The sequence below is a fragment of the Hyperolius riggenbachi genome, chromosome 7 (genome assembly GCF_040937935.1).
Source record: "Hyperolius riggenbachi isolate aHypRig1 chromosome 7, aHypRig1.pri, whole genome shotgun sequence".
Taxonomy (NCBI): Eukaryota; Metazoa; Chordata; class Amphibia; order Anura; family Hyperoliidae; genus Hyperolius; species Hyperolius riggenbachi.
Genome location: NC_090652.1, coordinates 38,989,900 through 39,016,872, shown reverse-complemented (window position 1 = coordinate 39,016,872; position 26,973 = coordinate 38,989,900). Strand labels below are relative to the sequence as shown.

General features: G+C 46.1%; 1 protein-coding gene and 1 long non-coding RNA gene across 2 annotated transcripts in view; both read right to left on the bottom strand.

The window, feature by feature from the left end:
• Nucleotides 1-251: 251 nt before the first annotated feature.
• LOC137525480 (uncharacterized) lies at nt 252-8,920 on the bottom strand. Its single transcript, XR_011022924.1, has 3 exons — nt 8,864-8,920; nt 3,237-3,362; nt 252-319 (listed from the first exon to the last, which is right to left on the bottom strand). It is a non-coding gene; the product is annotated as an uncharacterized lncRNA (long non-coding RNA).
• Nucleotides 8,921-11,368: 2,448 nt separating this feature from the next.
• LOC137525981 (interferon-induced very large GTPase 1-like) overlaps nt 11,369-26,973 on the bottom strand; it is a 100,450-nt gene continuing 84,845 nt past the window's right edge. The window contains exons 3-5 of the mRNA XM_068247192.1: nt 23,345-23,433; nt 12,622-12,674; nt 11,369-11,684 (exon numbers count right to left, since the gene is read on the bottom strand). Of these exons, the coding sequence (XP_068103293.1) occupies nt 11,369-11,684; nt 12,622-12,674; nt 23,345-23,433 (458 nt within the window). The remainder of the gene's footprint in view (nt 11,685-12,621; nt 12,675-23,344; nt 23,434-26,973) is intronic.

Sequence of the window (26,973 nt, the reverse complement as noted above, 5' to 3'; positions counted from 1 at the left end):
TCAGCCCTAAAATGTTTTCAGCAGTGTTCCCTCAGCCTGATTAAAGTGTTTTGGCTTCTATTTACTTTCCATTACATTCATCACACTGTATTAAGGTGACACTGTGGCCCCAACAGACTCACTATAGTTATGCCTGTGCCCAACAGGCATAATGTTTCTACTATATAAAATAAAATATACCTCTGGTCAGTGTAGCATCCCACACAATGTCATTGGTATCTTCTTCTGAAACATTAAGATGAATGTCTCTCCCACTTCCTTCCAGACTGATTTCTGTAAAGTTATGGTGAGGTAAGTAACTGGGCCTGAACTTCAAAGTCTAAAAGGTTTAAAAGACAAACTGTTAACTTATAATAAATCAAATGCAAATTTTATATGCTGGAAATGTCAGCAGACAAAAAACATACAAACAGAAGGTAGTTGATACAAAATGGCCCCATTAAATCCTTTTCAATCCATTTTTGGTTTCCCCCTTGTCCCCCCAAGACCTTATGTTTATCCATTGTAAGGGGAGGATGATGGTGATTGCGGGAGTTCTGTTCCAGTAGGGGCTCTATCTCCTCCTACTAGAGCAGGGGTAGGGAACCTATGGCTCCTATGGCTTTTGATGGCTGCATCTGGCTCACAGACAAATCAGTAGAGCTTGATTCACTAAACTGCACCGCTCAAGAAGCGCAGCTCAGTGAGGCAGCATGAATAAAATTTAGGCTCGCTACTGCTGTAGTATGCACTACTAGCTTACTCGCGCTCCCTCCAAATTAACGGCCACTCCAATTGTACTTGTATTTAGTTTGAAATGTGTTGTATGGCTCTCATTACATTTTAAAATATGTGGCGTTCATGGCTCTCTCAGCCACAAAGGTTCCTGACCCCTGCACTAGAGCGAGGTGATGACCTGACATCAGCGGCTGTAGCTTTTGCCCCCATTGCACAAATGCCAGCATAATTATGGTATTGCACAATGCAGAGCTCACTAAAGAGGATCAAAGTTTCTGACTTTGAATCCTTGATCCACATAGCCGAACACTATGCCAGACTTGATTCAGCAACAGCGCTCCTAGCAGCGAGCCCCAATGGGCCCAACACAATATTTTAATTATGTGGCACAGCGGTGGAGGCTGGGTATGGTGGTAATCAAAGGGTTGGGCGAAGTTTGACTCTTTGCACTAAAGAATCTAATGATTGCCCATGTCCTGTGGGCATGTCGGGATGGTATTTCAACAAAAGATGATAGACATTGGATCCAGAACAAAGTGTGTCCCTGGGTTTTACTCACTTCTCCAGCTGGGAATGCCTAGACAAGCAGAGCTCAGCCTTGTTGCAACTGGAGCTGGGGGCACTTGCTTGCCAAAGAGAGAAAGTCAGGCAGAATAAATAGATGCCAATTTCTAAAAGTCCAAGAGTCACAGAAATGGACTGCATATTTGTATTCAACAAGGTGTTATTACTTCACACATAAGCAACATAATTATTAATATTATTGATTTATACAGCGCCAACAAATTCCATGGCGCTGTACAAAGTATTAAACTTGTAAGTGTAGCTGAAAACCTTTCCAGCTCAGTAGCCGTGAATATGATTTGTGTAAACATTGGTCAGAGTGTGTTTCAGATTGACCTTAAAGAAAACCTGTAACGAAAAAAATCTTCCCTGGGGGGGTACTCACCTGGGGTGGGGGAAGCCTCCGGATCCTATTGAGGCTTCCCCCGTCCTCCTCTACAGGGGAGTGGAAAGCCTCATTGGGACCCTGAGGCTTCCCCCTCCCGAGGTGAGTACCCCCAGGGGAACTTTTTTTTTAACAGGTTCTCTTTAATAACTTCTGTAAAGATTGTAAACAAGAAGAAGGTGTAGACTGAGAGCACGATATAGTGTAGTATTCAAAGTACAGGGATATATTGTATAATTTAAAGAATTGTATACTCACAAACATGGGTTACCGCAAAGGCAACCACTGTAATCGCAGGTGGGGAGAATTATGACCTGACCCCACTCAAGTTTAAGAAGTCGCTCTCTGTAGATAGGAAAAAAGATGGGGTAGCACCCCTCCACCCAGGGGGAACTTTATATAGTTGAAACTTTGAACAGAGGCGCCAAAATAGGTTAAAATCGTCTAAAAACCGTTTAAAAAGCAGTGGACTTACCTCCCTCAAAATTAAACAAACAGGGATTCATTATTTATAACAAAATATAAACATTTATTAAACATACCCACTCCACTTTGCAACGTGTTTCGCGGGTACATTCCCGCTTCATCAGGCAATATACGGAGCAACTCCAAACTGTCTGTAGCGTGGCCGAGCACCTAATTAATTATATCCTCACACCTACCAGCATGATGTTTGTAATTATATCCCCCTGGGTTCCTTGTATTTCATTGCATTGTGCTGTATGGAGCTGCCGACTTTGGGGAAAAGTCGTCCTGTGTAATAAAATGCTGGAGCCCAAAAAGTTCAGAAACTATGGAAAGATGCATATCATTTTGAAGCTCTCATCTCATCTTTCGTGACTTCGATCATGAAAATAGTGAAAACTAAAAAGGTGTAGGGCGGCGGTTTATATATCATTGGAAAGAGAGCTTCAAAATGGTATGCATCTTTCCATAGTTTCTGCACTGCTCGGGGTCCCTTTAATGCAGGCAGAGAATACAGAGAGTCAGGCAGAGAACAACTGATAAGAGTGGAGTGGTGATGAGCAGGCTCAGCAAAAGTAATTCTTGGTCCTAGAAGGGCCCCGCCCTCACACAGTACTGCTAACATCAAGTCATATATATTTGTTCTGTATGTTCTATTAATTGGACATGTGGCTCCAAAAGAATGTGGAGTATATGAAATGATAGCAGCAATTTTTAATTGAACAGATTTCATGTGATTTGGAGCAGAACCTTTGAAAAGCCTTCATTTTCCTAACTGCGTCTTCACACAACTCCGCAAACATCTGTCACTTCCTTATCATCACTATAATTGTTCTGTATTTACTGATAAGAATGGGAGATTGGGGATTTAGGATTTGAGGATTCTAGATCCTGAATCCTAGCGACGCCCCTGGCCCACTCCTACCCAATTTCTCTTACCCTACTTGTCCAGCCTCTTCATTTCTCTCTATAAAATCCAAATGTTAGTTTTATCCAAAAATTATTATTTTGTGAATGATAATGTTTATCCTTAGAGGCTCTATTGTATTAACGTCATGCCACTGTTATGTTGAATACTATATTTTACATAAACTGTTGGTGGTACCTTTGGTCTCACAGATGCTTCTGAGGGTCCTGTGATGAGGTATTTTATTTTCAGATAAACTGTTTCAGTTATTGCAGGTTTGTCAACTCTCTGGAATCTGGACTTGATTTTCCTTTGGTCAAGCATCTAAAGCAAAAAAGAGTATGTAGTTCTTTAAAATTGAATTTAGGGTGTAACTATATAACCCCAACCCTCACATAAAGCTGGGGTCCCAATTGGACACCTATGCTGAATATGCAGCAGAGTTTTAATACCTGCTTCTAGCACTTGGTCAGGCTTAATCAGCCATGTGTTTTTCTGCATACTCCCGTACAGCTCCTGGACATCCTGTCACATGACGAGGCATGCAGGAACATCCTGGGCTAGTGGAATAGTATGATGGGATGAGAAGGTTGGAAGGCAGACCCTACTTAGCAATGGAAGCAGTCAAAATGCTCCCAAGTTACGCAAAGCATTACTGGGGTACACCGAATACTTTTCAATATTCTACCACTTATCCAATTTGTGGTACTCAATTCCAGTTATGGTCTTGTCTAGAGATAAGCGAGAATGTCTCTGACAGTCAAACAAAAACTCGAACTTTGCATTTTTCCGCAAGTTTTTGACAAGACAGATCGGCATGTTGAGAGATGTAGTCCATGGATGTGAGTACAGAGTTGTGCTCCCCCCTCCCCCCAAAAGGCACACTCCATTATGAATCTCTGTTATGGGTAGGTTCACTTAAAAGAAAAATATTTCTGGTGCTCAGTTCCCTTTAAAGTGTACCTGAGATGGGGAAAAAAGTTTATTTTTACTTACCTGGGGCTTCTTTCAGCCCCCCTTTCTCTTTAAGGATCCCTTGGTGTCCTCTGGGTCCCTCTGCTGTCAGCCAAATTAAAGTCCTCGACTGACTCCGTGCAATATGGCTCATACAGTGTCCCAGCCGTGCACCTCCTTGACCACACTCCTGTGGTCAGTTGTGAGTGGTCCGGTGTTTATCAATGAGAGAATCCAAAGAAATCTTACATAGTTAGTCATTAGAGGTATCACTTAATCAACTTTAGTTGTCATGTCTTCAGATTCGCTGCTGTGGATCTGTGCTTGCACAGTCCGTACAGTCTTGTAACTGCACATGTAGAGAAATGCTCCCAGGCTCAGCTAGGACGGGAGCATGATAGTGCATGACCCAGCTGGGTCATGAACTTTAATTAGGATGACAGTGGAAAAAATGGAGGGAGCCTGGAGGACACCAAGGGACCTCAAAGACTACAAGGTGCTGGAGGAAGCCCCTGGTAAGTAAAAGTTGACTTTTTCCTCGACTCAGGTTTACTATAACTACTGATTATGCATAGAGATGGCCCAAACGGTTCGCCCTCAAACGGTTCCAGGCAAACTTTAGGTGGTTCACATTCACCGGCGAAGGCGAACTTTTGCGGAAGTTCGATTCGCTCCCATAATGCTCCATTGAGCAGAACTTTGACCCTCTACATCACAGTCAGCAGGCACATTGTCGCCAATCAGACTGCACTCACTCCTGGAGCCCCACCCCCCCCCCCCCTTATAAAAGGCAAGGTTCTCCTGCCATTTTACTCACTCGTCTGCCTACAGTAATAAGTTGAGGGACAGCCACTGACAGACTCTGCTAGGGAAAGCTTAGTTAGGCTCTTGTAGGCTTGCTCCTGGCTGATTGTTATTCCTTATATAGCACCCCACCACAGCTCCCTCACTCCCTCCTTCTCCGGAGGAGGGTCTTGTCTTCCAGGTAATTGTAGGATTTCAAAAGCCAGCTTACATACCTTGGCCGGGAATTGAACCCAGGTCTTGGTGCTTGGTAGGCATCTCTCTTCAGCACTATACCACCACCAACACTACATGCTGAAGCCAGCCTAGCATGTACCATTATGATATATCCAAGAGAAAAATGAGCTTGCTTAGGGATTTCTAGGATTTCAAAAGCCAACTCAAATGCATTGGCCAGGAATTGAACCCAGGGCTACCGCGTAGTAGGCTGCTATCCACACCATTATACCACCAACACTACATGCTGAAACTTCTTGGAGCAGACTTACTTCCTTCCTCCAAAAGACACACATACATCCCCATAAAATCATTCAACAGCAAATGCGTGCACAGTTTTTGTGGTACTGTCTCTGTGGCACAATTGGTTAGCGTGTTTGGCTGTTAACTGAAAGGTTGGTTGTTCAAGCCCACCCAGGCATGGCCTTGCCTTTTGTGTTCAACAGTTGTCAGAAGAAAACCCCAGATAGCCATGTAGATTCATCTCTCTCTCTCTAGTAGTGATGCTTTCCGCGGAATTGTTTTTTCCACAATTTTGGACGGAAATTGGTCATTCCATTCCATTTGGTCGGAACGGAATTGCTTTTACAATCCGGCGGAATTCCGAAATTGCCTGTGAAATTCTGCCAATATCCGTTGATGGTTTTAAGCTGAAAATTCACTTCAATGGCATCAAGTCCTATAGAGAGAGAGAGAGAGAGAGAGCTCATTTTTCTATTGGGTATATCACAATGGTACATGCTAGGCTGGCTTCAGCATGTAGCATTGTAGTGTTTTGTGTTGGTGGTATAATGGTTAGGATAGCAGCCTACCACGCGTTAGGCCTGGGTTCAATTCCTGGCCAATACATGTGAGTTGGCTTTTGAAATCCTACAACTCCCTAAGCAAGCTCATTTTTCTCTTGGATATATCACAATGGTACGATATATCACAATGGTACATGCTAGGCTGGCTTCAGCTTGTAGCATTGTAGTGTGTTGTGTTGGTGGTATAACGGTTAGGATAGCAGCCTACCACGCAGTAGGCCTGGGTTTGATTCCTGGCCAATGTGAGTTGGCTTTTGAAATCCTACAAATCCCTAAGCAAGCTCATTTTTCTCTTGGATATATCATAATGGTACATGCTAGGCTGGCTTCAGCATGTAGCATTGTAGTGTGTTGTGTTGGTGGTATAATGGTTAGGATAGCAGCTTACAGAGTGGTAGGTCTGGGTTCAATTCCTGGGCCTGGCCAATGTATGTGAGTTGGCTTTTGAAATCCTACAATTCCCTAAGGAAGCTCAATTTTCTCTTGGATATATCACAATGGTACATGCTAGGCTGGCTTCAGCATGTAGCATTGTAGTGTGTTGTGTTGGTGGTATAATGGTTAGGATGGCAGCCTACAGAGCGGTAGGCCTGGGGTCGATTCATGGCCAATGTGAGTTGGCTTTTGACATCCTACAAATCCTTAAGCAAGTTCATTTTTCTCTTGGATATATCATAATGGTACATGCTAGGCTAGCTTCAGCATGTGGTGGTATAGTGGTGAAGAGAGCTACCTACCAAGCACTCAGACCTGGGTTCAATTCCCAGCCAAGGTATGTAAGCTGGCTTTTAAAATCCTACAATTTCCTGGAAGACAAGATCTTCCTCCCTCCGGGAGGAGGAAGGAGGGAATACACTTCCTAATGTTGTAAAGCAGTGTAGGCCTGCAATTGAACATTCAATGAGATTGCTGACCTTAAAACACTGCTTTGTGTCAAATCCAGATTTTCTTCTGGGATTTTTGATGTGTATTCCATTCAACCATGTATCTCTTCTCTCCACTCCTCTTTTCTGGCCAGCATGAATGTTTCCAGTTTTCAAAGTTCGCCTACCCATTGAAGTCTATTGCGGTTCGCGAAAGTTCGCGCGAACCGGACCTTCCGCGAAAGGGTTCGCGAACCGAAAATCGGAGGTTTCGCGACATCTCTAATTATGCAGCATCTAAAAAAATCAAGAGTATATATTGTAGTGGAACTGTGTAAAACTGAAAGCTTTCATTTGGCCTGTGAAGAAGCCTGAATGAAATATACAAAAGACTGGCCCAGTCCGTTCCTGACTCCACTGTCTTTTCTTCCTCACTGGATGCTGCCATTACATAAATTCAAGATAATAATAATAATAATAATAATAATAATAATAATAATAACATAGTAAGCTAAACTTTTGTTGAAACATTATTAACATTATATATATATATATATATATATATATATATATATATATATATATATATATATATATATATATATATATATATATGTGTGTGTATATGTCATTTTTAATTGAATAATATTATAAATTATCTCAACATTCCAGACATGACACCTGATTCAAAACTTGCATACCTGCAGCCAGGACAGCAGTGCACTGTGTGGTGAACAACATACCCAAATCTCCCTTTACAGAGTGTAATGTGCAAATCATTTGCAAACACACCCAGCTATTTCTTTCTTACATGTCCTCACTCAAATCACAAGTCAACAGTCTGACATATCCTCACAGCAAAAACAGTGATCCAGTTAACTTGGTTTCTTATAATAATAGCAATATGTATAGTTGTCCTGTTATTTAAAGAGACTCTGTAACAACAAAAACCTCCCCTGGGGGGTACTCACCTCGGGTGGGGGAAGCCTCCGGATCCTAATGAGGCTTCCCACGCCGTCCTCTGTCCCACGGGGGTCTCGCCGCAGCCCTCCGAACAGCCGGCGACTGTGCCGACTGTCAGTTCAATATTTACCTTTGCTGGCTCCAGCGGGGGCACTGTGGCGACTTTCGGCACGGAAATAGACGGAAATACCCGATCTCCGTCGGGTCCGCTCTACTGCGCAGGCGCCGGAAACTTGCGCCTGCGCAGTAGAGCAGACCCGACGGCGATCGGGTATTTCCGCCTACTTCGGCGCCGAGAGGCATCAGAGCGCCTGCGCAGGAGCCAGGAAGGTAAATAATGACGTCACCGCTGCCCGGACTGCACGGAGGGCTACAGCGAGACCCCCGAGGGACGCAGGACGGCGTGGGAAGCCTCATTAGGATCCTGAGGCTTCCCCCACCCGAGGTGAGTACCCCCCAGGGGCCGTTTTGGCGTTACAGTTCCTCTTTAAGGAAACCTATGAGAAAAAAAGTGCCCCAAATGGTTACTCACCTTGGGATTCTCCAGAGGCTTTCCCTGTCCTCCTTCGCCGAGCTGTTCCAGCACTACCGACGCAAAACCATAGACAAGGGCTTGTTGACGGCAGTAGCACAGACACCACCAGGCTTGACTTTTTCTGCCAGGCGGTTCCATGCTACTGCACAGGCCCGGTGGTCTCAGCGATGGAATGGCTTGGTGGAAGAGCATGGGGGAAGACTCTGGAGAAATACCTTAAGGAATATCTTTTCCCCAAAAGTGTTAAAGAGAACCTGTAAAAAAACAAAAAACAAGTGGCCGTGGGGGTTACTTACCTTGAAAGGGGGAAGCCTCTGGATCCTAAAGGGGCTTCTCCTGTCTTGCTCAGCCATCTGTATCCAGTGCTGGCTCCTCAGACTCAGGGCTCCGCTTGGGCTCCGGCAGAAATAGCTGAGTCTGATCGGGGCTGCTCTACTGTGCAGGCACGGACCATATGCTATTCTGATGAAGCCAATACTACGCATGTGCACAGCTTGACAAGCAGCCAACAATGAGATCCTCGGGGTCCCAGCCCTGGACCCCCTCTACTGAGGAGCAAGGGGGAAGCCTCTTAAGGATCAAGAGGCTTCCCCTTCCAGAAGTAAGTACCCCCCAGGGGTTCCTTTTTTTTTTTTTTGGCTACAGATTGCCTTAATATCTATAAACCTGTTGTGTCTCATTTACCTCTTCCTCATGTGTGCTATTGGGCAGCAGGTGGAGATGAATCTTAAATTCGGTATTATCACAAATTGACCGGAAGTATATTAGGACGATTCCATGGAGTGGGGTTCTTCTACTACTCCATGTCAGCAGAGTGCCAAAACAGGAGAATGTTGGATTTTCCAGCACAACGTAAAATGGCTCAACTCGCGTTGGTGCTTCCAAACTCATATTCCCATCCTTAAAACGAACACATTTTATAAGGTTTTTGTCTCCGGTAAAACCTGGGGCAGGAAGTATGAAAGTGTCAGCAATCGCTAAACAATTATCTGTTTATAAAGAGCACAAAATATATATATGTGCAATATAGGGGTGATAATGGGAGGGGGTGGGACAGAGGAGATGGAAGGAGAACTTTCCCAGGGCTTATCTCAACCAAACAAATTGCCTTTGTGAGTTCAAATGTAAGTTAAATCCAGCACAGCTCATGAGATGAATGGTAGCAGTAAAATGTATGTAACCCTTTGGAATTATATGGATTTCTGCACAAATTGGTCATAAAATGTGAAAAAGTCACAATAGACAATCACAGTCTATTTTTGGACATGGAAACATTTAACTATTTGTGTGGTATTAGTATAAGCAGACTGTGAATGTCTATTGTTGTGACTGTTGATCAGATCACATTTTATGACCAATTTGTGCAGAAATCCATATACCGTCATTCCAAAGGCTTCACATACATTTTACTGCTACTGTGTATAAGGGCCCTTTGACACTGAATGGGCTTGATTTACAAAGCGGTGCTGACCTAGTTAGCACGCCTAAAAGACTTTGGGCGTGATAAGTAGGGTACTAACTAGGCTAGCACCGTTTTGACAATAAGATCGCACGCAAAGTCCCTTGCGCGTGCAAAGCGTGGTGCACGCGAACCGTTGCACCACGATGCGACTTTAACGTTGCATCCGATGCCCCTATAAGGTCGCATAGGTGCGACTTTAAAGTCGCGACCTTATAGGGGCATCGCGGTGCGACGTTTCGCACGCACAGCGCCGTGCGCATGCAAAGTTTTGCATGCAGGACTTTGCGCGTGAGTTGATTTTATCATGCCTAAACTGAGTTTAGGCGTGAAAGGGGGCTTTTCACAAGCGTGCTAACAGTTAGCACTGCTTTGTGAATCAAGCCCAATGTGTTTTAATGTGTTGCTGAAAGCAACTGAGATAGTGTAAAAAAATTGGCATGAACACAATGGCTCCCCCAGGACCGTGTAACTCCAATTGGCGTTAAGTCCTGGGGGTGTGGTTTGCAGGGGATCATGCACGCCAATGCATGCACATCCCGCTGATCGCCACTAGGAGACTGTTAGACGGCGAAACCGCTGTCTATTTACATTGTATAGCGCTGTGATCTACCTACTTGGGAGGCTCAGAGAGCAATCAGCTCTCATAGGCTGTTCCTCATAGGTAAACACTATATTAGTGTATGGGGAGGTGTGTAGTCTCTTACCTCACCTCCCTTGTGGCTGTGACCCCTCCATTCACCTATAACGGCTCTAATATCCTATTTAACCACTTAAGGACCGGGGCTGTCCTGTGTGATCTGCGCTGCGTGGGCTCTCCAGCCCGCAGCGCAGATCGTGAGCAAGGCAGGGCGATCAGACTTCCCGCCTTTTTTCCCCACTAGGGGGATGATGGGGGTCTGATCGCCGCCGCTCCGTGTGGCCGAGCGCGGGGGGGGGGGCTCTTCAAAGCCCCCCTCCGCAGCATTTCCGGCACTCCCTCCTTCCCCTTACCTCCCTCTCCCTCATAGAGCTGCGCAGGACGGATATCCGTCCTGCGCATTGTGGGATAGGCTTCAGCCTATCAAATGACGGTGATCCCCGGCCAATCAGAGGCCGGGGATCGCCGATCTGCCTTACAGCGCTGCTACGCAGCAGCGCCGTATTGATGTAAACAGCGGGGATTTCTTCCCCGCGTGTTTACATTAGGTGTGCGAGCCGCGATCGGCGGCTCGCACACTGTTCATGGAGACAGTCTCGAACGAGCGGCCGTTTCCATGTAATAACCACTTAAACCCGCCGCCAGGCGGTCCTTAAGTGGAACCTAAAGTCATTTTTTTTTTAAAACGTTTCATTTACGTGGGGCTTCTACTGATGTGTTTTACGTTGCATTATTTGCATTATTTGCTTAAAAATAAGCATTACATCTTTATCAGCCCAGACTTTGAATTTGAATCTCAAAAACTTCCAGTTTGGAAGATTTTGTAATATATAAAGCCCTATGTGTGGGATTTTTAAACTAAACATTGGTACTTGGCTCAAAATCTTTGGTTACTTATTTGAATCTCATTGACTATCCCTAATTAAGGAACTAAACAGTATTTGCTCAGAGTCCAGCTTTAAGTTTTAAGAAGACTTTGGAAACACAGAACACTGAACAGAAGTCAGGACACTCCGTATTCTAGCTGAGTGTTTATGGAGTTTTTAATTATTTTCTTTCTTGTCTTATTATATTGTGTACTCTGTTTACTTTATGCAGAGAAAGGGCAGAAGAAATCTGGGAAATGTACAGTACATACTTTAAACAGATACTCATGTGGCTTAGAGGTGTAGGACTTACGCTGTAAGCACAAGTAATGAGGTAGGTAGACTGCTGAAACCATTTGATTGTCATTGTCCATGTGTATTTGGAAGAGAGGACCCAGAGCCTCATAGTCAGCGCTTGGCATCTGGTTCATGTAGTCACTCCAGGAAGACAGCTCATATTTAATGCTCATTGGACATTTCACCTGGAATTTTATCCCAGTCTTTTGGCATCGGTAAAGTCCAGCAGATTTCAGATCCAGCCTGGAAAGGAAAATGTCCACATAAACATTTGCATGACTGGTAGTGTTGAAAAAGTCCTTATGTCAATCGCGTCCAGCCTCTTGTACCGCCTACTGTTTGGCCTCCAGAACACAATACATTTGTTAGAAGCACTCAACACAAGCAAAGAGATGTGTTTATAATTGTGAAGAAGAAAAGTTAAATTATAAAAGCAAGGTGAAATTGTGATTCTAGTCTTTTTGCTGTCTGAGAAGAGCTTTAACCTCCTTGGTGGTTATCCCGAGTCTAGCTTGGGGTGGAAAAAACAAGCAGGGAGCGGTAATCTTGAGCTTGCATCCCTCGGGTAAGATCGCCGTGACAGCCGGCAATCTCACTACAAGGTTACTGCACCACCCAGAGAACGGAGGGAGAACTGCAGCGGTGGATCCCAGGGAGGTGAGTGATTGCTTTGGCTGCTGCAGGCACTCTAGCGGCATGATTTTTTCCCCCGGTTTTAGGGTCTTAAAGCCTGCACAAAATTGCACTGGTTTTAGACCCCAAAATCCAGAAAGAATCATGGCTTTAAATGCACCTCTCTACCAACCAACCTAATGGGGCAATTGTCCTGGGTAATAAAAAAATTGGCATCTGAATGCATTTTATCATCTTCTTGATAACAAATTGAGTTTGGTCTGCCATGTGTGAGTAGTGATAGTGTTCCTTTTAACAGTGATCTACTTAACATTAAACAATTAAAGAGCTTCTACATAGATTTTAAAAAAAAAAGCCCTAAACATAAAAAAACTAATAATGCCTGTAAAAAACTAGTAGATCATTTCTTCTTCTAGTGGACCAAACAGTTGCGATTCACTCATCACATCAGATTATGTCATATATTTGGTCCTTTCCTTTCCGATTTGCTCACCATAAACAGAATGGAGTAATTTCTATCTTATGTTTATCATATGACTTTTCTTACCTAAATGATTTTTCTAGAGAAATTGGAACAACTACTACATCAACATCTTGAGGCTAGAAGAAAAAGGCACACGATGTTAGGAATGACATTCAGCACAAAGAAGTAAACATATGCACACTGTTTCTGACACTTTCTGGAACATGTTATAGAGACCCCACACTTTAAACTGTAACTGTCAGGCATAAAATCCAAAATCAATTATTTATTTTTACCGGGTAAACCAGTAATAAGGCTGCTAACCAGGCAATTCAGAAGTTAAAATCACTATAACGTTTCCTGTTGATAAATGATCATTGCCCAGTTTACCTGACTCTTATTTGGTACATTGCCGCACAAAGGAGGACAGGACTTTCCCTGCACTGTACATTCTGTATGTTCCTGTTTCTTCCAGACAGACATCCTGTGAACCGAATCTTTCATTGTGATGACCCGGATGATTCGACTCACAAAAAAGATCCGGATCAAATGAACGATTCGTTCATGATCTGGACAACACTACAGTCCCATCACGAGTCTCTGCAGTGTAGTGAATATTAATTAGCCATGTGGCTGGCTGCTGCTGCTGCTGCTGCTGCTGCTGCCGGAGGAGGAGGAGGAGCAGGAGAGACCTCCTCCTCCAACATTACTGAGCATGTGCAAACAGTCTAACGTGGCTTAGCTCAGTATAACGTACAGCATGCAGCACTTTGTTTAAACGTGCTCCGTTTCTGTTTAACGCAACGTGTGCACTGTGAACAGCACAATTGATTTTACAGTGCTGTGAGTTAGGCTGCGTTACTGGCTGCTGTAACGTGGGACTTTAACGTCCCACTGTGAAACCAGCCTCAGACTTAACTAATGCAGCCTGATTGGCTGAAGCCTCTTTCCCTCCTGTTTTCCCCTCCCACAACTCTGTTCATCTCTGATAGTCCAATATTTCTCATGCTGAGACAATGCACTTTCTATAGTGGAGGGCAGGCAATGCATACACAATCATGTAGGAGAGTAAGGGAGGAAATTACATCAGGATTGGCTTCAAATAGCCCCAGATAAAATGGGGAATGCTAAGAAGGATGTTCTCTTTTTTTACTGTAGAAAAATCACTAAAATCAAAACGTGGACAGTGCAATACATACGTTATGTAAGTAGAGCAAGTATTTATCTACTTTTATATGTGTTTTTTCTGAGGTAGTATGGCTGACAGCTTCTCTTTAAAGTGGGACTATACTCTCAAAAATGTCAACAACTACTCCTAGTTACATGTTCAAACAAATGCATCTGTGAATGCATTTGTTTGAACATTTGCATGCGAGAGTGCGAAGGGTTAATAGATTTTTGCTGTTTTCTGGCCACACCCCCTTCAGCACCTCCCTTTCCTTAATAACTTATTTAATGTCCTAACTAGAGGCGATTGTGCCTGGATATATGTGTTTTTTCTTGTTGCTGACCCCTGTGGCTAGGGTTTTAATTCAGTGCACTCCCTCCTTCCCCTGTATGTGTTTGTCAGCATGCACACAGCTTATGCTGGTGTATGTGCATGGTGCACATGGACACATAACGTTAGCTCCCCTGTGCGATTGGTAAGATGCACTGTCTGTCCCAGGAGAGGACGTCAGGATGTGTGCTCCTAATCCATTGATAGGTTTGATGCAATGAATGTGTTTGCATGTCTGCACTATGCATGTTACAGAGCCAGAGTTAGGACACCTATGTTTACCTGGGTACTTCTGCGCAGTATAGGTGACTAAGCATAAGAATGCATTCTTCTGTGAACTAAGACCCCGGCTTTTAACTTAGCTGTAGGGATAACAGTGGTGCCTGGATGATTGAATTTGTGAATGCATTTGTTTGAACATTTGCATGCGAGAGTGCGAAGGGTTAATAGATTTTTGCTGTTTTCTGGCCACACCCCCTTCAGCACCTCCCTTTCCTTAATAACTTATTTAATGTCCTAACTAGAGGCGATGTGCCTGGATATATGTATTTTTTTTAATGCTGCATATTTGACTGCAAGTATATCTGTGTAGTACCACATTTCAGTGGGAAGTGTATTTGCCAAGAGGGTCTCTACTGGAGTAGGATCCTCTGAATGTGAGTGTTTTTTGCTGCATTCCTGAAAACTTTTACTCAAATAAAGTGTCTTCAGAACTTTCCACCGAGAGAATCCCTTTATGTTTTTTGTGCACTGAATTGTACTCTTAGGTACTTAAAGAGCCTATGTGGGATCTCTGGAGGTGGAAGAAATATATGGTAGCATCCCGATGTGAATTGCATAAGTGCTACTGCGTGACTGGTACATACAGGGCCGGCCCTAGACTTTTTGCCGCCTGAGGCAAAATTAGAAAAAATCGCCGCCCCACCAGCCGAGGGGGGAGGGAGGGGGGCAGTGCCGATCTGGAGGGGGTATTGGGCCTAGCGGTGGGGATCTGCGCTCCTCCTCCAGCGTTAAGTACCAGCGTGCTTATGATTAAGAGGCAACGGGTGGGGGAATCACTCACCTCTTCCGCGTTCCATCGTGGGCTCCACTGACGTCACTTCCTGCAACGCCGCCCACTGTATTGTAAGTGGATGACGGTGCAGGAAATGACGTCAGTGGAGCCACGATGGAATGCGGAATAGGTGAGTGATTCCCCCGCCCGTTGCCTCTTAATCCTACGTATGCTGGTACTTAACGCTGGAGGAGGAGCGCAGATCGGGGGACCCAGGCGAGAAAGGGGGGTCCGACCCCCCTCCCCACCGCTAGGCCCAATACCCCCTTTCTGCCCGCTACCCCTCCAGCTCGGCGGGCGGCCCCCGCACCCATGGACAGGCGGGTGCCGCCCCCCAGATGTGCCGCCTGAGCAGGGGCGGCGCCAGGGGGGTGCAAGGGGGTGCTGGAGCACCCCCTAGAATCGTCCAAGCACCCCCAAAGCACCCCCTGGAGTGAACTGACTTCAGGTGTCTAAAAGACGCCAAGTCAGTTCACAGCGGCAGCCCGAAGCAGCAGAGCAGGGCTACGGTAAGATGGCCGCCCGGAGCCCTGTTCTGCAGACTTCGAGTCTGCAGTGCATGGCTTCGGGCGGCCATTTTCCCGTAGCCCTGCTCTCTGCATGCAGGCAGGAAGTCTCGTCGTGACGTCGGGAAGGAAGAGGATCGTGGGCGCGCGGGCGCTGCGCGCCACAATGAGGTCGGGACTCGGGACAGGAGGTCGGGAAAGAAGGTCTTCTGGCTGTAGGTGAGTAAATGGGTTTTTCGTTTCTTTTTCAGGTGATGCTGATTGTGCATATTGGGGTCATATCTGCTACGGATTGTGCATATTGGGGTCATATCTGCTACGGATTGTGCATATTGGGGTCATATCTGCTACGGATTGTGCATATTGGGGTCATATCTGCTACGGATTGTGCATATTGGGGTCATTTCTGCTACCGATTGTGCATATTGGGGTCATTTCTGCTACCGATTGTGCATATTGGGGTCATTTCTGCTACCGATTGTGCATATTGGGGTCATTTCTGCTACCGATTGTGCATATTGGGGTCATTTCTGCTACCGATTGTGCATATTGGGGTCATTTCTGCTACCGATTGTGCATATTGGGGTCATATCTGCTACGGATTGTGCATATTGGGGTCATATCTGCTACCGATTGTGCATATTGGGGTCATATCTGCTACCGATTGTGCATATTGGGGTCATATCTGCTACCGATTGTGCATATTGGGGTCATATCTGCTACCGATTGTGCATATTGGGGTCATATCTGATAACGATTGTGCATATTGGGGTCATATCTGCTACCGATTGTGCATATTGGGGCCATATCTGATAACGATTGTGCATATTGGGGCCATATCTGATAACGATTGTGCATATTGGGGCCATATCTGATAACGATTGTGCATATTGGGGCCATATCTGCTACCGATTGTGCATATTGGGGCCATATCTGCTACCGATTGTGCATATTGGGGCCATATCTGATAACGATTGTGCATATTGGGGCCATATCTGATAACGTTTGTGCATATTGGGACCATATCTGCTACCGATTGTGCATATTGGGACCATATCTGCTACCGATTGTGCATATTGGGACCATATCTGCTACCGATTGTGCATATTGGGACCATATCTGCTACCGATTGTGCATATTGGGGCCATATCTGCTACCGATTGTGCATATTGGGGCCATATCTGCTACCGATTGTGCATATTGGGGCCATATCTGCTACCGATTGTGCATATTGGGGCCATATCTGCTACCGATTGTGCATATTGGGGCCATATCTGCTACCGATTGTGCATATTGGGGCCATATCTGCTACCGATTGTGCATATTGGGGTCATATCTGCTACCGATTGTGCATATTGGGGTCATATCTGCTACCGATTGTGCATATTGGGGTCATATCTGCTACCGATTGTGCATATTGGGGTCATATCTGCTACCGATTGTGCATATTGGGGTCATATCTGCTACCGATTGTGCATATTGGGGTCATATCTGCTACCGATTGTGCATATTGGGGTCATATCTGCTACCGATTGTGCATATTGGGGTCATATCTGCTACCGATTGTGCATATTGGAGCCATATCTGATAACGATTGTGCATATTGGGGTCATTGGACGTTTTTTGTTAAAATCTGCTCACATTACGTGTATTTTCTTGAGAAAACCTGCACAATTATGTGAATTTTCTGGGAAAAGGGTCACCAAAACTTGGGCCCTCTGTCTTTGCGTTGCACTTTTAAAGGGAACCCGAGGTGAGAATAATATTGAGGCTGCCATATTTATCTCCCTTTAAGCAATACCAGTTGCCTGGCTGCCGTGCTGGTCCTCTGCCTCTTATTCTTTCAACCATAGACCCTGAACAAGCATGCAGCAGGTCAGGGGTTTCTGACAATATTGTCAGAACTGACAAGATTAGCTGCATGGCTTGTTTCTGGTGTAATTCAGTTCACTACTACAGCCAAATAGATCAGCAGGGCTGCCAGGCAACTAGTATTGTTTAAAAGGAAATAAATATGGCAGCCACCATATCACTCTCACCCTGGGTTCACTTTAAATTACAGTTAGCCCCGCCCTCATCCGGTCATGACCACGCCCATTTTTTCGCCACACCCATTTTTTGCCGCGGCGCGCTTAGCGTGCCGCAGGTCATCAGCTCCCCCGGAAATTGGTCCAGCACCTGCATAGCACCCCCTAAAAAAATTTCCTGGAGCCGCCACTGCGCCTGAGGCAAATGTTTCACCCCGCCTCATGAGCGGGCCGCCCCTGGGTACATACTGCGTTTGGTGAGAAGGATACACCTTTGCACTAGCTGCAGTGTGATATTTAAAAGACGAAAAAGCTATTACTTTGCGGCGCCTCTTGTGAAAAGACTGGTATTATTATTATTGATTTATAAAGCACCAACATATTCCGTGGCACTGTACAAAGTAGGACACCAAACAAGGGGTACATAATAATACAGACAATGATATACATCAAATATGGACACTGGTACAAAATACAGAACTGGTGTGTAATAGATAGCGGAGATACCGCCGCAGAGGCAAGCAGCTTGGCGGCTATCTCCGCGTATCAGCCGGCAGCCTCTGCCGCACAGTTACATGCTGCTGCTCTGCCTGGTCCTTCTATTGCACATAGATTGAGGGTTATGCGCGAGCGCGCACGCCAGGCAACAGGACCTTTATACGAATAGAAGGGGAGTCAGCTGATCTGCCTAGTCAGCTGACTTCAGCGGTACTTTGGATTGGCTGAGTGATGGGGGCGGCGCTGCGGGGCATCTCTGTATATATAGTACTAGTCTGTCAGTTGCCCCGTGTCTGCTGTTGCGAATGCTAACGTGTTAGCGCTCAGACCTTAGTCAGATCCCAAAGTGCGCTAGAACCAGCTGGAGCTGGGGATCCACACTTAGCCAGATTCTGTTGATAGCTTAAAATACTAATTGCATTGTATTATCTGTTATGTCCTTCTGCTTCCTTTGACCACTCTCCTGCTTGTTGATTCTTTACCTCTGTCCATCTGATTACTGTTGCCGACTCTGCCTGAACTTAACATTGAATCAGCCTTCTGTCTTTTGTACTTTATCTGTCCGTACGTTGCCTACTCTGCTTGTCTGACCTTCCTGTCCTCACCAGTGGGCCTTGCCACTGGTGAGGAATCTGTAGTAGCCTTCACCTACTCCTCAGGTGAAGCTCAGCTGCAGCACTGTCTGGGTGCCTGCTCCTCAGGTGTCCGCTAGCTGCAGTTTAGTCTTAATCACCTGCTCCTCAGGTGATCAGCCTTTGCAGCACTGTCTGTAACACCTGCTCCTCAGGTGTCCACTAGCTGCAGTATAGTCTTAATCGCCTGCTCCTCAGGTGATCATCCTTTGCAGCACAGTCAGTGGTCCCTGCTCCTCAGGTGTCCACTGGCTACAGTATAGTCTTAATCGCCTGTTCCTCAGGTGATCATCCTTGCAGCACAGTCAGTGGTCCCTGCTCCTCAGGTGTCCACTGGTTGCAGTACAGTCTGAATCCCCTGCTCCTCAGGAGATCATTGGCTGCAGTACTGTCTGAGTCTCCCACTCCTCAGGAGATCTCTTCCTCATTACTGTTGCACCAAACACTATCTCACATTGGTTGTCCTGTGTCTGGCTATACTAGCATTATACGGCAAAACGTCCCCTGGGGGGTACTCACCTCGGGTGGGGGAAGCCTCCGGATCCTAATGAGGCTTCCCACACCGTCCTCCATCTGTCAGGGGTCTCGCTGCAGCCCTCCGTTCAGCGGTGACATAATATTTACCTTCCTGGCTCCTGCGCAGGCGCTCTGACGGCTGACGGCTCCGAAGTAGACGGAAATACCCGATCGCCGTCGGGTCTGCTCTACTGCGCAGGCGCAAGTTTCCGGCGCCTGCGCAGTAGAGCGGACCCGACGGAGATTGGGTATTTCCGTCTATTTCCGTGCCGAAAGCCGCCACAGCGCCCCCGCTGGAGCCAGCAAAGGTAAATATTGAAGCTACAGTCGGCTCTGTCGCCAGCTGTTCGGAGGGCTGCAGCGAGACCCCCGTGGGATGCAGGACGGCGTGGGAAGCCTCATTAGGATCCGGAGGCTTCCCCCACCCGAGGTGAGTACCCTCCAGGGGAGGTTTTTGTTGTTACAGAGTCTCTTTAAGAAAGTAAACTTTTGTTTTTCTGATGATTAGTGATAGGCAACCTTCTGCCTATGCAAGATGGACACAGATCGAATTTCGCGCATTGAGACCTTTTCATCCTAGCGCTCTCCTTGGAAGGGAGTTGCAGAGAGAGAGAGAAATAGAGGGAGAGAGATTAAGAAAGGGAGAGAAGGAGATAGAGAAAGAGATGGAGAGATGGAGACTTTCTCTCTAACAGATCCCAAGCTGTCAGGCTGGGGGACATCTACTCACGAGACGTGATAACAAACACAGATGCACCCCAAGGCTGCGTCCTGTCCCCGCTGCTCTTCTCCCTTTACACAAATGATTGCAGATCCACGGTAGACTCTGTTAAAGTCATAAAATTTGCGGATGACACCACTGTCGTCGGCCTCGTCACCAAGGACAACATCCAGGATTACCAGCAGCAGGTGGAAAGACTATGCGACTGGTGCAAGGAGAACAGCCTGGTGCTCAACACGGCCAAAACCGTCGAACTTATAATTGACTTTAGGAAGTCTACCCCTACCCCACCTCCCATCTACATCGATGGCACCGAGGTGGCCAGAGTGCCCTGTGCTCGCCTGCTGGGCACCACCATCTCCAGCGATCTCAATTGGAGGGTCAACATCACGTCAACCCAATGGAAAGCCCAGCAGAGACTCTTCTTCCTCCGCCAACTGCGGAAGTTCTGCATGGCGCAGGAGATTCTAACATGCTTTTATACTGCCACCATTGAATCGATCCTCTGCTCCGCCATCTTGGTCTGGTATGTGGGAGCTACCGCCAGTGACAGGCACAAACTACAGAGGATCATTAGGTCGGCGGAGAGGATCATTGGGAGACCTCTGCCCCCACTTGACCACCTTTATAACACAAGACTGCGAGCCAGGGCACTGAGGAGTGCGAGTGACCTCTCTCACCCAGGCCACTGTTTTTTCACCCCACTTCCACTCTGTCGGAGACTCCTGGCCATCCACACCAAGTCCACCAGACACAGGAACTCTTTTCCTTTTGGCCGTTAGCCTCCTGAACTCCCTTAACATTCTACCACCCTCTGTCAGCGCCCTACCACCGCATAGGCACGGTAGACTTCCAGCAGTGTTGTTTTTGAAAGATGAATACTGAGCTTTATGTATATCTGATGATGGTTGTATATGGTGTATGTTTATATTTGTGTATGAGGTATTACTGTCATTCTGACGTTTTTCCTGCCTTTCTGTCTATGTACCGCTCCATTGTGCCAAACCCAATTCCGGGCTTGACCCAGTCATGCTTGGCAAAATAAAATGATTCTGATTCTATGGGGCTGAATCCGAGAATATTGGTTGCGTCCCAGATATATTCCTTTATCAGATCGAATGTCCATTTGTGGTCTGCTCATTATAAACGTGTGTCACTATTTTTGCATAATTCTAGTCTGATTCCAATTATTCGCCACCCTGCTTTTGCTCAAGGCCTCAATCATTCATTTGCCTCTATTTGGTATTAGAAGAATATTTTGTTTATGTACAACCTTTTCAGATCAGATCAGAATCAAATCAGAATAATTTATTTTGCCGAGTGCAACAGGGGTTGTACCTGGAATTATTTTTGGCACATCCATGGTCAATGATTTTACAGTAAATAAGCATACATTAAATAAACATAAAGTATGCATATAGACAATACATAGAACATACTGGAAGGTCCAGTGAGGTTAATCTGAGTGCTATGTGAGCAGATCTGCCACAATCTCTATAGGGTTCAACTGCTCTGCAGCAATTTGGATGCCTCGGAGAACGTCCTTGGAAGGGAATTGCAGAGAGAGAGAGAGAGAGAGAGAGAGAGAGAAGAGAGAGAAATAGAGTCAGAGAGATTAAGAAGGGGAGAAAAAGAGATAGATAAAGATAAAGAGATGGAGAGAAAGAGAGAAAGAGAGAAGAGAAAGAAGGAGAGAGAGAGAGAGAGAGAGAGACAGCAAAGGAAAAAAAAGAGAGGGAAGGAATGGGAGAGAGAGAGAGAGAAAGCAAGAGAGAGAAAAATTAGGAGCATAGCCCTCCAAAGGAGGGAAGAGGGAGAGAATGTTAGGAAAAGAGTGAAGGAGAGAAGAAGAGGGAGAGACAGAAGGACAGAAGAGGGAGAGGCAAAGCAGCGGCGGTGGACCAGCGGTAAGAGTGGCCCGTTCCAGTAGCGGCAAGTTAGCCTTACATCTCGGTTCCCCTGTCGGCAGCGAGGAGCAGCCCATGCAGCGGTGGTGAGTCCCGGACACAGCATGAGGGTGATCGCCTGGTCAGTTATCAGCCCACAGCCCAGTGGCTGATAACTGGGCGCTGTGAGCCAGCATGCCTGTGCTCCTGCATCCTCCCCAGTAAATTTGGGGGATTAGGGGGTAAAGAGCATAAAAAAAGAAAGAAAAAAAAGAGAAGCCAGAATCCTGTGGCCATGGCTACCATTGCAATACCCCATTTGACTCTCTAAAAAGAATAAATAGCATTAGATGACCCGTTATCTGCAATATCTTCAGATTTGCCAATTCCTTGGTTCCATCTTTCCAGGTTTGGAATTTTCTAGGTTTGATTTTGAGGTTACCTGGGAGGGGAGTCCTCTTCAAACGGTCTTATATCTTTACTTTATACTTGGGTTAATTCTCCTTCTAGGTCTGCTCTGGAGTTCCAACACGAACATGTGGTACTGGGATAATGAATTTGGCACTGTAATCTCAATGAACTTTTGGTATAAAACCTTAGAAACACAGCTAAATCCTCAACTTGTGTCCTAACGAATGAGCACATATGCAAAAACTTATTTCTGACAGTACTTTTTTATGGTTGTCTCATGCTTACAATGTCCTGTTCTTTCCAATGCCTGTATTATTTGAATGTATGCCCCATTTGTATACAATGCCTTCTTTATTGAATACAATTTAAATAAAAAAAAAAAAAAAGACATAAGCGGCTTCTACTACTCTCTGCTGTGAAAATAAAATATTTTACACAAAGGGAATATTTGGGAATGCTTTCGAATGTTCTTTTATGTAACCAAGGGTAGTTACTGACATGTTAGTTTTGGGAGTATAATCCCACTTTAACTAGTTCAACACTGAGGCAGTTTTCCCCTTAAAGACCAGAGCAATTTTCACCTTTCAGCATTCCTCCCTTTCATTCACCAATAACTTTATCACTACTTATCACAACAAAATGATCTAGAGAATCCCTTAATTACCAATGTGACATTTTAAGTGTCAGAGAGACAGAGCAGCCCGGCGGCACGTAATACCTGCCTACCTATACTTGTCTACCTAAAAATCACAAATACTGTTCTCAAGCCCCCTGGGGTGGTGGTGGTGGTGTGTGTGTGTGTGTGTGTGTGTGTGTGTGTGTGGGGGGGGGGGGGGGTGAGGCACAATTTTGACACCCTTGCCCTGGGAGCAATTTAGCCAAGAAACTGCCCTGTACATTGTGCTCTTGGTTCCAGACACAAAGGCGCAGTGCAGAGCCTACTGGAGTGCCTACTCGCTTCACCTCCGATTGCCCTGTTCTACATCATTCTGAAATTATCACGTGAAAAATATTGTCTATAAACACAAAAACTAAATACAGTCATCCTTTTACATTACCTTTCCACAGAGCTTGCATTCTGGCCGGCGCTGAGCATTTGCTGTTTCCAATGAAGGTCCACTTTGGTTGTATTTCTGAAATGCACCATCTGCATCGTAGAAAGAAATAACTGAAGCACTGTGTTTAAAGTGATGGCGAGTGAGATCAGTTTCATGAATATAGAACATTATAAGTATGTAATACACAATACACAGAACAAAAGGGGGTGAATTATTCAGTGGCATAGCTACAAATCATGACTCTCCACCCAAGGAATCTTTGACGCCCCCTCTCCCGAGGTCACACCCCTTTCTCTCTCCCTCCCTCTGGTGCCCAACACCCAGAGGATCTACATGTAAAAAGAGTGCTTCAATTATTTGGATGCTGGGGAAAGTCGCTAGTAGAATATTGGTAGAATTACTGATATTCTACGGATAGGCACTAGCAAATTTTAAATATGTGTAATTTTTTTTTACCAATATTTTACTATGACTTAACCTAACCATCTTCTCACATGAGCCCTCCCTCTATCAAAGTCTAGCACTAACCTGTTGCAGTCTCCACCAATGTCAGTGCCGCCATCGGCCATTAATTACATCCTTTGCTGATATGTATAGCCACAATTTATCAGGCGGCTCAAATTACACAATGGGCGCTGCTAAAGCTGCAGTCTATGAAGTGGCAATTCTACCAAACAGCTGCTGATGTCCAAATAACCATCTCTCAGTGCTCATATAACAAGCCTGGTCACAGTGGCTCCCACATACATAACAGGTGTAGCCACAACAGCATCTGATCTAGTGATGGGCCCCTGTATTAAAGGAATAGTGGGGGTCACACACAGCAGCCACCTGTTGCCATAGGTCCTACTCCCCAAGACATTATGGGGGAAATTTATCAACAGTGTCTGAGACAAAATATGAGTAGGTTGTTAGAAATCAGTACAGAACTGTCTCAGACATCCTAAGAAATCACTAGATAGTGCAGATTAGAGATGGCCTGAACGGTTTGTCGGCGAATGGTTCCAGGCGAACTTCCGGTGGTTCGCGTTCGCCATGTAAGGCGAACTTTCCCGGAAGTTCGGTTCGCCCCCATAGTGCACCATTAGGGATAACTTTGACCCTCTACATCAGTCAGCAGGCACATTGTAGCCAATCAGGCTACACTCCCTCGTGGAGCCACTCCCCCCTTATAAAAGGCAGCCCCTTATAAAAGGCACGCTGGAACGAGGAAGAGGTGAGTGATCCCCGCCTGTTGCCTCTTATAGCTGCAGCCAGCGACGCAACTTTTTAAAGCTGGAGGGGAGCGGAGGAAGGGGGACCCAGGCGAGGGAGGGGGGGGGTCCGACCCCCCTCCCCGCCGCTAGGCCCAATACCCCCTTCCTGCCTGCTATCCCCTCCAGCTCGGGCGGCCCCTCACACCCACGGACGGGCGGGTGCCGCCCCCCCAGAAGTGCCGCCTGAGGCAAAAGTTTCACCCCGCCTCATGTGCGGGCCGGCCCTGCTCCTTGCTGATTCTTATTGCTAAAATAGCACCCCTCAACAGCTCTTTTGAGAGCTAATCTTGTTCTTGTGATCTATTTTTTTTTCTGCGTGTCCCACTGACACTTGTGTTGTATAGACAGCCTTGCTTATTCATATTGTGTGTGTGCCACTGCCAGCCAGGCCCAGCACATTCAGTGACTACCTGTGTGTGTGGCAGGTGCACATTGTAATACCCAGTACTGCATATACCTACCTGTTGTGTTCAGTGCACCCATCTCATCACTGCATATACCTACCTGTTGTGTTCAGTGAACCCACCTCATCACTGCATTTACCTACCTGTTGTGTTCAGTGAACCCACCTCATCACTGCATATACCTACCTGTTGTGTTCAGTGAACCCACCTCATCACTGCACAGGGGCGTTCCTAGGGTCCTTGGAGATCGGGGGCACCTGTGGGCACCAGGTGGGGGGCAAAAAACAGGCGTGGTCATGCAGTGAGTGGGCGTGGCCATGGGTGGGGCCAAACGTACATGAACTTAGCAGCGGTGTAAGCTACAGATAACGGGCCAGCCCATCGAAATACTGGATGGAGCTCCCTGTCCTTTATTTAGATACTTTACGATCAGTATAGGCATAGATCAAAGATGTATACGCACATACAATTTTGACAATTCACTTATCTATCGCAAAGTGGCAACAGCAATTTAAACTAAATACTGTACAAACGTTTTAACACATACATGAACGTTATGGAAAATCCAAGTTGAAAAACTGTGAAGATAAACAATTTCATCCATCCTACTCCTGAAAAAAATGTATTCATTTTTTTAGAACCTCCCAGTTGTATTTTCTGTTTTAAAAAGCTAAAAAAGTAGGTTTAATGCTATTGTCTCATATGATGATGATTCAGCCTTTCCCATAGTCTTGCAGTTAGCAATCATGTGACCCCCAACAAGACAAATTCAGCAATCATGAGACCCCTATCAAGACAAATTCAGCAATCGTGAGGCCCCCGACATGACAAATTCAGCAATCGTGAGGCCCCCAACAAGACAAATTCAGCAATCATGAGGCCCCCAACATGACAAAGTCAGCAAGCGTGAGGCCCCCAACAAGACAAATTCAGCAATCATGAGGCCCCCAACATATCATGAGGAACCCAACAAGATAAATTCAGCAGTCATGAGGCACATAAATAGACAGCATTTCACATAAATAGGCAGAATGCCCTCTTAATGTGGTAGACACCTCTCACCTGGCTTCTGAATTCTCCTCTACTGGCTGCTGTGCCTGGCAATACGGTTTTTGGCTGGATTGGGGATGATGTGTGAGCTGAAAGGCCTGGCAGTGATGCTGTGGCCTGGCTGGCGGTGATGCTGTGGCCGATGTTGTGGCTGGGTTGGCTGGCAGTGATGCTGGGCTGTGCTAGGCTGGTTGAAGTGAATGCTGGCCTGACTGATGTTGTGGCCCTTTTGACAGTGATTCTGGGCTGGCTGGCCTGGATAGTTTAGGTAGCGACAGGTGCCCCCAGTTAAGGTAGCACCAGCAGTCCCCCAGTTCAGGTAGGGACAGGAGCCCCCCAGTGTATGTAGTGACAGGAGGCCCCAGCTTAGGTAGTGACAGGCACCCCCCAGTTAGGTAGTGAGTAACAGGGACCCCCAGTTAGATAGTGAGTGACAGCAGGGACCCCCAGTTAGATAGTGAGTGACAGCAGGGAGCCCCAGTTAGATAGTGAGTGACAGCAGGGACCCCCAGTTAGTGAGTGACAGCAGGGACCCCCAGTTAGATAGTGAGTGACAGCAGGGACCCCCAGTTAAGTAGTGAGTGACAGCAGGGACCCCCAGTTAAGTAGTGAGTGACAGCAGGGACCCCCATTTAGGTAGTGAGTGACAGGGACCCCCGTTAGGTAGTGAGTGACAGCAGGGACGCCCGTTTAGATAGTGAGTGACAGCAGGGACCCCCAGTTAAATAGTGAGTGACAGCAGGGACCCCCAGTTAGATAGTGAGTGACAGGGACCCCCAGTTAGATAGTGACAGCAGGGACCCCCAGTTAGATAGTGAGTGACAGCAGGGACACCCAGTTAGATAGTGAGTGACAGCAGGGACCCCCAGTTAAGTAGTGAGTGACAGCAGGGACCCCCATTTAGGTAGTGAGTGACAGG